The sequence below is a fragment of the Papilio polytes genome, unplaced genomic scaffold, assembly GCF_000836215.1.
Source record: "Papilio polytes unplaced genomic scaffold, Ppol_1.0 DF823901.1, whole genome shotgun sequence".
NCBI classification, from domain to species: domain Eukaryota; kingdom Metazoa; phylum Arthropoda; class Insecta; order Lepidoptera; family Papilionidae; genus Papilio; species Papilio polytes.
The window spans coordinates 1,699,777-1,712,263 of NW_013525303.1; the positions used below are offsets into that span (position 1 = coordinate 1,699,777).

General features: G+C 33.5%; 3 protein-coding genes across 3 annotated transcripts in view; all 3 read left to right on the plus strand.

Moving 5' to 3' along the window:
• Positions 1-5,835, plus strand: part of LOC106102818 (heparan-alpha-glucosaminide N-acetyltransferase-like) — a 9,991-nt gene extending 4,156 nt beyond the window's left edge. Inside the window, exons 3-9 of the mRNA XM_013282404.1 lie at positions 6-16; positions 1,110-1,281; positions 1,865-1,938; positions 2,536-2,669; positions 3,422-3,589; positions 4,043-4,266; positions 4,908-5,835. Of these exons, the coding sequence (XP_013137858.1) occupies positions 6-16; positions 1,110-1,281; positions 1,865-1,938; positions 2,536-2,669; positions 3,422-3,589; positions 4,043-4,266; positions 4,908-5,086 (962 nt within the window). The 3' untranslated portion in view covers positions 5,087-5,835. The remainder of the gene's footprint in view (positions 1-5; positions 17-1,109; positions 1,282-1,864; positions 1,939-2,535; positions 2,670-3,421; positions 3,590-4,042; positions 4,267-4,907) is intronic.
• Positions 5,836-7,931: 2,096 nt separating this feature from the next.
• LOC106102819 (trypsin-1-like) lies at positions 7,932-9,368 on the plus strand. Its single transcript, XM_013282405.1, has 4 exons — positions 7,932-8,032; positions 8,428-8,683; positions 8,917-9,054; positions 9,213-9,368. Exons 1-4 carry the CDS (start codon positions 7,932-7,934, stop codon positions 9,366-9,368), a joined length of 651 nt encoding a protein of 216 aa, XP_013137859.1.
• A 223-nt stretch (positions 9,369-9,591) lies between these two features.
• Positions 9,592-12,487, plus strand: part of LOC106102874 (glucose-6-phosphate isomerase) — an 8,138-nt gene continuing 5,242 nt past the window's right edge. The window contains exons 1-6 of the mRNA XM_013282471.1: positions 9,592-9,815; positions 10,418-10,557; positions 10,936-11,104; positions 11,477-11,585; positions 11,759-11,923; positions 12,265-12,377. Coding sequence (XP_013137925.1) covers positions 9,595-9,815; positions 10,418-10,557; positions 10,936-11,104; positions 11,477-11,585; positions 11,759-11,923; positions 12,265-12,377 — 917 coding nt within the window. The 5' untranslated portion in view covers positions 9,592-9,594. The remainder of the gene's footprint in view (positions 9,816-10,417; positions 10,558-10,935; positions 11,105-11,476; positions 11,586-11,758; positions 11,924-12,264; positions 12,378-12,487) is intronic.

The window sequence follows — 12,487 nt, forward strand, 5'->3', positions numbered from 1 at the left end:
CTCAGCGTTTGGTCAGGTATGTGTAAACGTTTTTAACTGCTCTTAACTGCTGATTGAATATTCCATTGTTATTCTATGTTACTCACAGATAAATTACCTTTCTAATGATGAAAGAATTTTTAAAATCAGCCCACTAGTTTTTGAGTATATTCCGATACATACAATAATACAAATCTTTCCTTTTTATAATATTAGTGTAGATGTTTTACAATTAAATTTAATTTTTATTAGCTGCTGGTCGCGACTTGGTCTGAAATTTAAAAAATAATGAAAAAACAGGGCCTATGTTACTGATAACATAGATTTTTTATGGTGAAAGAATTGAAAGTGATCCAGTAATTTTCGATTTATTTCAATACATTTACAAAATACAAATCTTTATGATATTAGTATGAGAAAGTAGGTGGCTCAGTGGTTTAAGCTCTTGACTTGTAATCTACATGTCTTGGGTTCGAATCTCGCCATGTACCATGATTTTAGATTTTTCGAATTTTCATATGTTCTTACGGTGAAGCAAAACATCGTAATGTCTGCACATATCGGCGAAGAAATTCAAAGACATTTTGTGAAGTCAACTAACCTACACTGGGCCAGCGTGGTTGACTATGGCTGAACGGATTTCGATGAAATTTGGTATGGATGTAGAGGATAGTGTGGAAGAGCACATAGGCTACTCGCTTTTGTTTTTTTTTTTAATTCCGCGCGGACGGAGTTGCCTGCGAAAGCTAGTCTTACTTCTTACTAAATGTGAAAGTTTAGATGGATGGATGGATGTTTGTTAGAGTTTGTAGCCTAAACGGCTGAACGGATCTCCATGAAATTTGGCACAGGTTTAGAGCATAGTCTGGAAGAACACATAGGCTACTTTTTATCCCGGGAATACTTACGGTTCCCGTGGGATTTATTAATTTAGTTTTTTAATGTTTACTCTCTCACATGGGATTAGGTTCATTCCCGAGAAATGTCCGGTTCCCGAGAGATATGCAGCTTTTTGTTATTTATATAGTTCGTATGTTTTCTAATACCACGCGGAAGAAGTCGCGCGCAACAGCTAGTTTTTTATAAATGAAATGTGAATGGGGCATAAATTAGGTTTTATCACCATCCAGGTGGCTCGTCGTTCATTATTCTTGTCGTTGATTGGCATCTGCTTGAGTTCTGTGGATGTGTCGTGGTGTGACGTGCGGCTGCCGGGCGTGTTGCAGCGCCTCGCAGCCATGTACCTGATAGTGGGAGCCCTAGAGTGCGCCTTCATGAGGACCAGCCAAAATATGACACCAGGTAAGACGGGGACTGGATAAGTTGCAATGAAAATATCACTGTTCCTTGATTTTTTTTTGTGACTGAGTTGTCACTGTTTGCCTTGAAGAGGCATTTACAGATTCACCGGGCTTGAGGTAAACCTCTTTTATGAGTAACTAGGCTCGAGGGCTCCCTCAGGAGCCTCGGCTCGGGCTGTTACTTCGTTATTATTACCGGATTGGGAGGCCACCGCTGTTCCTTGAATTAGCTTATTCTTGTTTGTCTTATGTTAATTGTTTTAATTTTTAAGCCAAGATGTAAATCTTCCTGGATTTCTTTTTCCTTGTATCTTCCCCTGTATAACTATAATTTATATTTTTTTTCTCTCATTATATGGCCAAGGTACTCCAACTTTTTTTATTGTTTTTAATATTTCATGCTCTTCCCCCATTCGTGGCAACTTTTCATTGCGTACTTTATCCTTTCAGAATAATAATTGTAAATTATTTTAATTTATTGTTGTGTTAAATGTAAAGTATGCTACTGATAGATTGTTAACTTCGTTAGTTTATGAATTGGCTAGATAAAATTAATTTGAGAGTTTTTTAATTTTGTGTTATAGGTCGTTCATTGTTCAGAGATATTACCGCTGGATGGCAACAATGGCTCGCTACAACACTCCTTGTTGCCATACAGGTTGGTTACTTTTATGTATTTTATAACTTAAGTTACCTTACTTATTTTTATACTTGTCTTAACTATTAAAGTAGGTAAAGATTAAGCGGATACTGTAAAATTATATTTTCTAATGTAAGGGGGTAAATGTATGGGAAATATTATTTTTATGCTATCCCTCTTGAATAAAATTTCTGTGGTCACTTAACTGGAGCACATTGGGCAAAAATCTCAACTTATATAGACATTTTTATCAGATTAAATTGTTTAAACTTGTATGAGACATTATTATAGCTTCTAGCTTTCGCCCGCGACTCCGTTAGCATGGAATTAAAAAAAATAAAGTAGCTTGTGTTCTTCCAGACTTTTCTCTATGTAATGTCAAATTTCTTTGAGATCCGTTAAGCCGTTTAGGCTACAAACATCCATCCAAATCTTTACATTTAAACAGTACTCAGATTAATACGGATAGTACTCACTCGACCACCGAAAAAATAGACATGAGCATTATTTTTATAAGAATAAGTTATATTCATTTGAAGTTTAAAATGTCCTTATAAGTGGTTATTTTAGCCCACTGTGCTCTAAGCAAGTATCAAATCCAGCGTTTTTCGATAGATTTGTATAACATTGACGGTGTCTGCGCCGGGCTGCCCGCGCGGGTACTCCGGCCCGGGCGGCCTGCACCGCACCGCGTTAGGGGATTTCACTTTACAGAACTGTACTGGAGGTATCGCTGGATATATTGACAGGTAAAACATCCCGTACGAAATATTTCTTGACCGATTTACACGTTTTCAGTACAGTAAGACAGTTGCAACTACCAGTCTAATGCATCGAATCAACCGGGTGGGTTAGCGTTGAACTGTCATTTGATTGTCCAGTTGAGCGCTACTGTCTAACTGTACTGGCTTAGTGTGATCAAAGCTTAAATTCTGTTTAAAGATGTCTTTCCAATAGATTGTGTATTTATTGCACCAAAAATTATTGTTACATTTTAAAGACACGATTTTACTGTCCTTGAATAATGTTTGACTCAACTTTGATTGTTTTTTATGGAAAGAGTCTGAAATTTTTTCAATATAAATCCATAGACAAGAATTTTCATCTAGAAATGCGTTAATAATTTACAATTTCATTTGAATATCTATACTAATATTATAAAAAGAAAAATAAAACTTAAAAACTACTGGGCCTATTCCAAAAATTCTTTTACGTAAGTCATATAGGCTATGTTTTTATTATTTTTTAATTTACGCAAAGTCGCGAGCAACAGCTAGTATGGTTATATGTATTACTACCTTTCGCCCGCGACTCCGTCCGCGTGGAATTAAAAAAAAACAAAAGTGACTAGCCTATGTCTTCTTCCAGAGTATCCTCTACATCTATACCAAATTTCATCGAAATCCATTCAGCCGTTTAGGCTACAAACTAACAAACATCCATCTATCCATCCATCCATCCATCTAAACTTTCGCATTTATAATATTAGTATGATCTACAGGTTGATTCTCGGTACATCACATTTGTATAAGGGGGGTAGATACCGCGATGTGTACCATACCAAGTTGCCGTACGACCCTGAGGGTGTGCTGGGCGTGTTGTCGGGGGTGTTGGTGGTGCAAGCCGGCGCGCACGCTACTCGCATCATGCTGGCGTATAACCACGCTAGGTAAGATACCTAAGATCTAGGCTAAGTCTAGCAACAGTCTTGTTCGATGTTTAATCTATTTGATATTTTACGATTCTCTTAAGTGAAAGCCTTTCTTACAGATGTTTGTCGTTGCTTTCCCATTGGACCGATTGTCCAAGTATTCGATCGGTCCAACGGGAAACTTCCTTAGTAATTACAACTGTTCCACTAGTATTAGTTGCCTAATTTCACACGTAGATTTGTCCCCTTATTTAGAATGATTTCAACTAAGGCTCTGAAGGACGTTGGTTAAAGTTGAGGGGCGGGGGGGAGTCAAAACAAACAAATATTTTTAAAGTTGTTTGATCTATGTGACTTGGTTTTTTTTTATGGTTGAGGGGAGGCCCCTTTAACGCCCTCCGCAAGCCAACGCCCATGTGTTTAGTGTCCACTTAACGTTTATGAGTGCTATATTGATGTAATTGTTTCCAGAGCTCGGATAATGCGCTGGGTGTTCTGGTCTATCGTCTTCGGTATATCCGGTGGGGGGTTGTGCATGTTCTCGAAGGAGGGGGGGCCCATACCGGTCAACAAGCCGCTCTGGTCGGTGTCATACTGCTTGGTGACATCGTCTATGGCATTCTTTATACAGGCTGTTTTATACTTCCTTGTGGATTTGAAGAATAAATGGGGAGGAAGGCCGTTGTATTATGCAGGTGAGTATGACTGACTAGTTGTCGACCCCGGGTCCGTGTAAAATTAAAAGAAAACTAAATAAGTGTGACTATGACGAATTTTATGGAGATCTGTTCAGTAGTTTAGGCGACAAATTTTAACAAACATCCATCTAAACATTCGCATCTTACTATCTTACTAATATTATAAAAGTACAAAAATACATCAATGGATGGATGGATGTTTGTTAGGATGGATTATACCCAACCGTCGCCCCGCTCTGTCCCCGCATGGGGATATATGAGAATGAAAAGTTTCGTCCGTCCAACCTTTTAGTCGCACAATCACCAATAAGGTAACAGATGGAAGAAGTGAAGAAATAAAATAAGTTCCAACCGTCCCCTCGTCACAAAAGGAGGGACGGATGAAACTTTTTATTCTCATTTGTCCCCACTTCGGGACAGAGAGGGGAGATGTTTGGGAATAATCCATTTGATTCTGTAGTCTACACTAGGATCTAGATAAAATTTGACATAGATTTGGAGGATAATATGGAAGAATACATATGCTACTTACTTTAGTTTTTTTTTATTTCTACGCGGACAAAGTCGCGGGCGAAAGCAAGTATCTAATATTGTTATTCTGATTAATATTATTTATTTTTATTGCATTTTATTTTCAGGTCAAAACGCATTATTCCTATATATCGGTAGTGAACTTCTGAAACGCCACTTTCCCCTGCACTGGCATATATCTGCGCCGTCGCACTCGCAGCTGCTGGCGACGCACGCCGCCGCCATGTTGATGTGGCTGGCGGTGGGCGTCGCTTTGTACAAGAAACGCATCTTTATTGCATTGTAATAAGGTATGTATTTGAATAACTGTTTCACAGTAAGGAATGTCAACCTTAATACGTTGGGTTAAAGTCGTTATTGTAACAGATTTTTTTAAACATACTAGTGGGATTTAAAAATTTGCTGCCTTTCAAATAAACGCGGTGTAAAGTTTGAGCAAAATTTGTACTAATATTTGCTTATACTCAGTTTCTTCCTAAATATAACTTTATACAGCGTTTTTTGTAAGGCTGTTTGAGTTGAATTCGTTGGTCTGTTTCAACTAAATTCAGCAATTATTAACGATTTTTATAACTATGGGAATTTAAAACTTAAGGCATTTTATTAAAGTCGTTATTACTCTAATGCATCATTTTTGGATTAAATAGCAGTAATGTGGAATTTTAAACCTTAATGGTTTGTATTTAAAGCTCTTTTCTCTTGTAATTTTTTAAGCAGTAATATGGTAATATCAACCTTAAATCATTGGAGTAAAGACCTTTTTGATCTTTACTTAAAGCAATAAATTTACAACAATTTAATATTTTATAGAAACATGGGATTATGTACCTTATCCCATTGTGTTAGCGTTTTTTGATCTTTTATAACAATAATATGGAATAATATACCTTATTGTAAGGCTTTAAAGTCTATACTGCATTAAATTATTAGAATATGGGAATTTATACTTTATCTATATGCAATAAGGTCGTTAATGTTTTGGGTGGAAAATATATTTTTCTATTTTTTAAATAATTGCTAGAACTTTCCTTTGAATAAAAATTGTGTTAGAAATAAAATATTTTTATTTAGTATTGTTAGTTGATCTGTATAATTTAAAAATAATGAACTAGAATGTTCTTTTTTTTGTAATCGTATTTATGCAGAGGTATTCAACAGTTAATTTTTTTTTTAATTATTTTCTGGCCAGTTTGAAATTAATAACAAAATTATTTTATACTGTAATTTAAAAGTTTATTTTTTAATGATTAATAATTGGAATATGTTATTTTTAAAATATGTATTAATTGAAGCAAATTGGACGTGAAGATTTACAAATTTTTTACCATTTTTATGATAGCTATGTAACAAATAACCAGTAACAATGTATAATTCAGATATTATAAGAATTTAGTTGGGATTTATAAAATATATAAACAAATACTATTAATTATTTTGTAATAAATAGGTTACAACCATTTTATTTTAATTTGAAACCAGCTTATATAATACATATAAAAATAAATAAATAAAGTTATATTATTGTTTTATTTACCAATTTCTAATTATTATCATAATCATACTAATATTATAAATGCGAAAGTTTAGATGTTTGTTAAAGTTTGTGGTCGGTTAAACGGATTTCGATTAAATTTGATATACGATGTAGAGGATAATCCGGAAGAACACAGGCTACTCACGATTATTTTTATATTCAACGCGGACGGATTCGGGGGCGAAAGCTAGTTATAATATGTTTAATGTTATGAGAACTATTTTAAGGTTAAAATAACGATTAGAAAATGACATTAAAATAATCAATTGGCATTTTAAATAACAGAATTTATTGTTTTCATGAGTTTTGCCCGCGACTTCGCGCAGTATTAAAAAACTTAGTAACGTCTGTAATTTCATTAATATTGGTTAGAGTATTTTGAAGTTATCTGTTAACGAATATCTATACATGTAAACTTTTATATTTATAATATGATTATTTGATTTTAAAAATGTTTACAACACATGCCTTTGTGGAGTAGATTATTAGTGTATAAAAACTAAAATTTTCTAAACATTGTTGCAGTTATTTGAATTGTTTAAGCTATGATTACCAGAAGCCTTATAACTTTTTTATTTTTAATAATACTTTATAGTGTTTGTGCTAATGGTAAGCATTTGGTCAAAGTATTTGAATCTGTGTTCAATTTACAGTAGCTTTTATATCTAATTATATTTTATGAGCTGTTGCCCGCGACTTTGTCCGCGTGGTATTAGAAAACTTACGAACTATATAAATAACAAAAAGCTACGTATCCCTCGGGAACCGGACATTTCTCGGGGATGAACCTCATCCCATGTGTACTCCAGACTTTGTTTTATATCTGTGCCAAATTTCAAAAGGATATGTTGAACTGTTAAAAAACTAAATTAATGAATCCCACAGAAACCGTAACTATTACCGGGATAAAAAGTAGCATATGTGTTCTTCCAGACTATGCTCTAAACCTGCGCCAAATTTCATGGAGATCCGTTCAGCTGTTTAAGCTAAAACGCTAACAAACATCCATCCATCCATCCATCCATCTAAACTTTCGCATTTATAATATTAGTAAGAAGTAAGATTACAATATTAAAGTTGTGTTTTATAGACTCTTGCTCGCGACATCGTCTGCGTGAAATTTTTTAAAAAAATAAGAACATATGTTACTCACTGATAACATAGCTTTCTAATGGTGTAGGACTTTTTGAAATCGGCCCAGTAGTTTTTGAGCTATTTCAATACATACAAAAATACAAATCTTTCCTCTTTATTTTTTTTTTATTTATTAGACAAAAGCATAAATTTAAAAGTACAATAAGAGACGTTATAAGTGGTACAGAAACCCACAGGATTTATGTGTGACCACTGGTCGCTTAGTTTATAGCATATGTTATTAATAATAATATTGAAATATTTGTGCTACACTTTTTTAAAAACAAATTGTACTTAATACCTTATTATAGTCCATGGGGGTCTCCAGGGCTAATGAATTTTAATGACAAATTATTCTGAGTACGAAGGTTATATCTCAAAGTTGTTGTTTTAATTATTAGCAGCTTATTTAAATACGAGAATAATAAATGGCAGTCCAGTGTCGATCACTGAGGTGCCTTTTATGGCGATATTTAGACCTAAAGGCAAAGGCGAGGTGCCCTACTTCTGCGGAGCGGTTATAGTCCACGAAAAATTCCTCATTTCCGCAGCGCACTGTTATTTGTAAGTAAATTTAAATGAAGTTCAAAACATAACTAATTATTTTCTTTACTTAGTAAATTCTTAAAGAATCCATCTAAACATTCGCATTTATAACATTACTAGCCTTCGCCCGCGACTCCGTTCGCGTGGGATTAAACAAAAAACAAAAGTAAGTAGCTTATGTGTTCATCCAGATTATCCTCTGCGTCTATGCCAAATTTCTTAGAAAACCTTTTAGCCGTTTAGGGTACAAACTCTAACAAACATCCATTCATCCATCTAAACTTTCACATTTGTAATATTAGTTAGATAAGATAGTGAGATTATTGCTATCTCTGTCGTTTTAAAAACCAATGCAAGGGATGGCATTATTCAAGTTTTAAATACTTAAACAGTAACAATATTTCAACCTACAGAAAAGTGATTCCGCAATATCGAGTAACCGTGGGCACTGATCACGCTTTAGAAGGTGGAATAGACTACGACATAGAAGAGATTTTTGTCCATCCTAAATACAATGGGGATAATAAGGATTACGATGTATTAGTTATTAAATTAAAAGATAACCTCACTTTTAATGATCGAGTCCAGAAAATTGAAATAGCTTCGCAAGATTTGGAGATTGATGATAATGCGATGTTGGATACGATGGGATTTGGTTGGACGAATCCGGTAATAAACTTGATTTTTTTTGTTTAAATGTAAATTAATTATGAACGTATTGAGATTAAGTAAATAATCAATAACGTGATTTAACCATATGTAAAAAAAGAATTAAAAATAATACCTTTTTCTTATAAGAAAATGCTTTCATTAACGACTTTAAATTTTCGTGGTTTAAAAAGAAAACATCTATAGTTTTATTAATTAACCTATCTATTCTGTCTAATGATCAATGGTTTCAGTCGGAAGAGAACTCGTTTTCAAATCAGCTTCTGAGAATTACAATACCATATATAAATCAGAATGATTGCAAGAGAGTCTTTACGAAATTGACATCAACAATGATTTGCGCAGGAGGAACCGATAAAGACAGCTGTAAGGTAGTGTAGCAATAAAATCCAGAAATTTCGTGTTGCTAATTGATCTCTATTCAAAGGGATATCGCAAAGGAATAAGGGCGTCCCTTACAGACCAATTAACGTTCCAATTTCCAATGTACGGTAGTACGTCATATTCACGTATTTTAATAACATTTCAGGGCGACAGTGGTGGACCGCTTACGTATGACAATAAAGTTGTTGGACTTGTATCATATGGACTGAAGCCTTGCGGACAAGTCGGAGTACCAGGGGTTTATACTAAGTTATCAGCCGTACGAGATTTTATTGACGAAACTATAACATCACATTTATAAGAATTTTCAATGAATTAAATTGTGCTAGCATGAGTTGAATTGTTTTTAATATAACCCATAATTCATTACTTGTTCAAATAAATAAAATTATCTCTTAAAAAACGAATCTTACAGTAAAAGTTTCTATTTACAAAACGTTTTATTTTGTTACCCAAATCCAAATCGTAAATGTCATTTTCAATGCAAAGGATTATCAAAACGCCAATAACCTTCGCGTGTCATTGTAATGTCAACAAGACGTTCATTATCAAAGTTATTGATACGACAGTATTCAAGTTTACGTATTCAAGACTCTTGTGTAATTTATTTAAATAAAATGGAGCCGAAAATTAATTTGAAACAAGATCCAGCGTATAAGAAACTGCAGGAGTATTTCAACGCTAACGCTGAAAAAATTAATATTCTGCAACTTTTCCAACAAGACGTCGACAGATTTAAAAAGTTTAGGTATTTGGTAATTTTATATTCATTAAACTTGAATATTTCTGCATTAGTTCGTAGTCTTTTATAACTGAATAATATATATAAATCCATGTTGAAGCTAAATAATAAAACTTACTTTCATTATTATGTTATGACATAAACTTTTTTAAAAGGTCGTCGGTACAAAGCAATGTCACAGGTCGAATGTTCAAACGAAAAGTTACTTTCAAAAATTGAATTACGATAAACAATCCAATATTAATAATAAAAAGAGATGTTTTCTATATATATTTTAGTTGAAAACACAAATCTACTGCTTGAAATAAAAATAATTGTAATAGTTTTGTTTCTTGAAAAGGGTTATTATATTTTTATAAATGGATTAATATTGATATTAAAAATCCCTGAATTACTACTACTATTTCATAATTTACATAACAATAATTGTTACTTGATTATATTTCCTTGTTACAATTTACATGAGTCATTATGATCATATATTTATTAGAATTACATAAGTAAAAGGCCCTATATTAATTGATTTTATTTCTAATGATGCAATATTCTTTATTATGATGTTCATGACAGATAATACAATACTTTAAAAATATCTGAATATATTTCAGCCTTCGTCTACCAACACCAAATGATGGTGAAATCTTGTTAGATTATTCTAAAAACAGATTGGATGCCAAAGCTTTCGAATTACTCCTCAACTTGGCTAAAAGTCGTGGGGTTGAAAAAGCTAGGGATGCTATGTTCTCAGGTAAATTATCAAATGCTAAAATATACTAACGTTCCCCTGCGACTTCATCCGTATAAACTTATGAAAATGTTTTTTCATTGTTTACATGTGTCAAATAATCAATTGCAAATGTTAAAATACCAATTACCTTACTATGGCAATTTTGCTTTCTTGATGTTGGTAGCAACTTATGGTCTCTTTCCCACATTAGGCTTTTTATCCAAAATATTTACATCCTAAGTTTGATGGCGTGAAAATATATAGCCTAAAGTGTGACATAAGTGGCTATTAAAAAAAGAATTATTCAAAAATATGCTGTAATTGCTGACATCTTAGACAACAAAGAAGTGTGTTTACGCTTTATTATAATAGTAAAGAAGTATAGATTAAAATTTCCAGGTGAGAAGATAAACTTCACAGAGGATCGTGCAGTGTTGCACATTGCTTTACGTAACAGACAGAACAAGCCGATCCTGGTTAATGGGGCAGATGTCACACCGGATGTGAATGCGGTCCTCGCTCATATGAAAGAATTCTCACAGCAAGTTATTAGTGGACAATGGAAAGGGTCTGTACTTTTTAACTAGCTTTTTCCATTGACACCGTCCATGAAGAAGTTAAAAAAAATCAAAAGTGACTGCCAATGTGTTCTACTACTTCTATGCCAAATTTCATTCAGATCTCTTCAGCCATTTAGGCTGCAAACTCTAACAAACATCCATCTATCTAAACCTTTCTATATTTATTAGAGTTTGTAGCCTAAACTGCTGAATGAATCCTAATTAAATTTAGCATAGATGTAGAGGATAGTCCAAAAGAACACATAAGCTACTTACCTTTTTTTAACTAGGAATCTAGTTTATTTTATAAAGCCAAAGAATGTGCTCTAAAAATTCTAAAGAATAAAAGTTCATATGCTTATCAAATATATTGTCTACAGATATACAGGCAAGCAGATAACCGATGTGATCAACATTGGTATTGGAGGCTCAGATCTTGGCCCTCTCATGGTCACCGAGGCACTGAAACCTTATGCCAATCATCTTAAGGTATACTTTTAATTGACAAGAATCTATTTTTCTATAATTAAGTTTTAAACAATCAGTTTTAAGGTCCAGAGTAATTAATCCCATGAAATGTGATATAAAGTAGGTTCGGGAACGAAAAATTTAACTCTAAAAGTGTGTTATTGTAAATTTAACCTTACGTTCTGTGTTATAAGGTACATTTTGTCTCCAACATCGATGGTACGCACCTCGCGGAGGTATTAAAACGTCTCAACCCGGAGACGGCGCTGTTCATCATCGCCTCCAAGACTTTCACCACTCAGGAGACCATCACCAACGCGACTTCAGCCAAGAACTGGTTCCTGCAGGCTGCTAAAGATGTGAGTTATACTGTTGGCACGTTAATAACAAGAGTTTTCATATATTTGACGTGCCAACTAAAGTACAAGGAAAGAAACTAAAAAGGAATTTAGTAGATATTTGAAGTTAAAAATCTTTATGTTTTGAATTTATCATTTTATTCTGATGTTTTTTAATATATAAGTATTGAAATGTGTGAAACAAATTAATAAGTATATCAGAGGCAGTTTTTGGTTTAAAGATTTTTTTCAGGACAAAAAGAAACTTGAATTTATGTACCTGGGTTTTATTATAAAAAAAAAAGATATTTTAAATGATGGCAAACATGTTTTAAAAATAAACTAAATTGTTGTATTTCCAGTCATCAGCGGTAGCAAAGCATTTCGTAGCGCTGTCCACTAACGGGGAGAAAGTGACCGCCTTTGGTATCGACTCCAAGAACATGTTTGGTTTCTGGGACTGGGTCGGTGGAAGGTAAATATTTATTATTTAATAATATACTTTAACTCACACTTTATGAAATAACTTTAAAATGTTTTGAATATCCTCTAATCCAAAACTGAACATTTGTTTTGCGATTTTGG